Source organism: Oryzias latipes, chromosome 24, assembly GCF_053564925.1.
Source record: "Oryzias latipes strain Hd-rR chromosome 24, Olatipes_Hd-rR_3.1".
Lineage (NCBI taxonomy): Eukaryota > Metazoa > Chordata > Actinopteri > Beloniformes > Adrianichthyidae > Oryzias > Oryzias latipes.
The window spans coordinates 25,014,683-25,017,071 of record NC_136260.1 but is presented as its reverse complement, the minus strand read 5'-3'; the positions used below and the strand labels follow the sequence as shown (position 1 = coordinate 25,017,071).

Sequence of the window (2,389 nt, the reverse complement as noted above, 5' to 3'; positions counted from 1 at the left end):
TGGATGTAGTTCTATTGACCAGCATGAGCTGTTTATTTCTGTCAGTGATGATGCAGAAAATGAGTTCCAGCATTCAGTTTAAAGCTTTTCACTTTTCTCTGAGTGAACAGAGATAAAAAACACTGGACTCTGAGGTTACCAGGAGGATTCTAAAGAACCAAAGAAACCCTGAAATGTTTGTACATTTCAACTCAAGCTTCATTCTGCAGAGCATTTGGTTGGATTGAAATTGTTGAATAGACTGTCTAATCCGTCCACCACTCTGACAAAGAAACACAACCCAAGAGTTCATGATTGAATCTGTTTGAAACCGGACTCTAGTTTCCATTTCACTGACGGTCTTGAGCTCTGAGTCAACACTGAAGAACAAGGTCCCCGATACTGACAGAGTTTCCGCTGTGGGTTGGCTCTCAGGTAAGAGGAGGATCTGGGTCACCCGAGTTCTGGCTTCTTTCATGAACTTTCAAAAATGCCAGAAACACTTGTTCTAAATGCTTCAAAGCTAGTTTATTGGACAACTTTAAACATTCTCAGCTAAATGAAAAAAGAAAATGCAATGCAAGTTGAAAGTTTTTAACAAAAAAGGAAACATTTTCAGTTATGCTTCACATGAGTAGGCTCAGGTTTGATTTCCAGCACCACTTCCTTTCCCCCCACCATGGATGACACTGTTGAAAAGCAAAATACTTGAAATTTTCAAATACTACCTTTCATTTTAACTTAGTACAGTTTTACTTTACAGTTTTAGGTTAAATTTGAATAATTCTGAGACAGAAGCAAACAATGAAAGAAAGAAGCAGCAATAACAACTTTTACCCGTAGGCCGAATCCACAGCTTTAGCAGCTGCTGCCAAGATATCCGACATGGACCGTTTGTCCAGATCCTGCTGGTCCAAGTGTTTGTTACCATGGATCAAACTGAAAAAGGAAAAAAATGACTTAATTACACTTAAAGTGAACTCTTTCATGTTTCATATTTCTGAGACAGGAGCAAATAGAAAATCTTAGAATGAGAATAAAAGGTTTTACTGGTGGGCCAAATCCACGCCTTTAATAGCTGTTTCAAAAATATCCGACCAGGATCGTTTGTCCAGATCCTGCTGGTCCAAGTGTTTGTGACCATGGATCAAACTGAAAAGAGAAACAAAACAGAATTAAGCTAAAAGTTAACAATATTATTATTCAATCCTTCTGACATGGGAAAAAAGATTTAAGGAAAAAGGCAGGAAACAGGTTTTACTGGTGGGCCAAATCCACGCCTTTAGTAGCTGTTGCAAAGATATCCGACCAGGATCGTTTGTCCAGATCCTGCTGGTCCAAGTGTTTGTGACCATGGATCAAACTGAAAAAGGAAAAAAATGACTTAATTACACTTAAAGTGAACTCTTTCATGTTTCATATTTCTGACAGGAGCAAATAGAAAATCTTAGAACTGGAATAAAAGGTTTTACTGGTGGGCCAAATCCACGCCTTTAGTAGCAACTGTAAACATATCTGGCCAGAATCTTTTGTCCAGGTTCTGCAGGTCCTTTTCCAGGTATTTGTGAGCAATCGTTAATCTGAAGAAGAGAAAAAAACACTTAAACTGAACCGTTTCAGATGTAAAAATTCTGAAAAGGGAGCAGATATTAAGACTTAAACCCAGTCATCAAAGGCTTTACTATTGGGCCTGGTCAGCTGCTCGGATCATTTGTGACCAGAACTGTTTAGCTAGAAGTTTCTTCTCTAACATTTGCATCAAAGTACAAAAACAGAAAACTTCAAATGTCAATCAAAAATATCTGTGGCAACATTACAGTTAAATTTCTGGTTTCTTTTGCTTAACTTAGTAACAAAATAGAGTCATACGATGCACATTACTTATTACTGTCATCAGTCTGAGCAGCATCTTTTCCAGAGTATCCAGGATCTGAAGGAGCAGACACTGCCGGCTGAGCCGTCACGGTGGACAGCACAAGAAACATCACAATACTCTTCATCCTGTGGAAACAAGTCAAAATAGCAAATATTTGTGATTTTTTCATCAATTTGACTTCAGGTTCTTTCAATTTTAAACTAGATTTAAAAACATCAAGAGTCTAAAGTTTTACCTTTTCCAATTTAAAGATTGATGTGACTGAAAGTTTTTGGTCTTTTCTTCTCGGCGTCCTCTGTGAGAAGGCTTGGGTGCTGTTGGTCTCTTCTTCCTCCTTATATTTGTGCCAAACAGGTCAGATCCCATCTCTGTTGTGCAATCTTTCACAATGCTTTCAAACCCACAAGGTCCATCCCAAACAGTTTTCATCTGAACCAACAGAACTTAGCTGGGTCATGCAGGTACCACTTCCCACGGTTGAAGGTGTCACTTGAATTCCTGTGAAAATGGGATTTGATCAGCAGATTCACTGCA

At 38.6% G+C, this 2,389-nt stretch overlaps 1 protein-coding gene across 1 annotated transcript; it reads right to left on the bottom strand.

Moving 5' to 3' along the window:
* Positions 1 to 488: 488 nt before the first annotated feature.
* Positions 489 to 2,220, bottom strand: LOC101155657 (uncharacterized). The gene is made up of 7 exons (XM_004085103.5): positions 2,091 to 2,220; positions 1,861 to 1,980; positions 1,452 to 1,559; positions 1,241 to 1,342; positions 1,030 to 1,131; positions 817 to 918; positions 489 to 668 (listed from the first exon to the last, which is right to left on the bottom strand). The coding sequence occupies exons 2-7, from the start codon at positions 1,977 to 1,979 to the stop codon at positions 620 to 622; spliced, it is 582 nt and encodes a 193-aa protein (XP_004085151.4). The 5' UTR covers position 1,980; positions 2,091 to 2,220; the 3' UTR covers positions 489 to 619.
* Positions 2,221 to 2,389: the final 169 nt, after the last annotated feature.

Bases quoted from the DNA above. Each gene is read 5' to 3' on its own strand.
- LOC101155657 (XM_004085103.5), bottom strand. From the start codon at position 1,979: ATGAAGAGTATTGTGATGTTTCTTGTGCTGTCCACCGTGACGGCTCAG. The intron at 1,132-1,240 runs GTAAAACCTGTT...TTCTCTTTTCAG, and splicing joins GGCGTGGATTTGGCCCACCA to TTTGATCCATGGTCACAAAC. The intron at 919-1,029 runs GTAAAACCTTTT...TTCCTTTTTCAG, and splicing joins GGCGTGGATTTGGCCCACCA to TTTGATCCATGGTAACAAAC.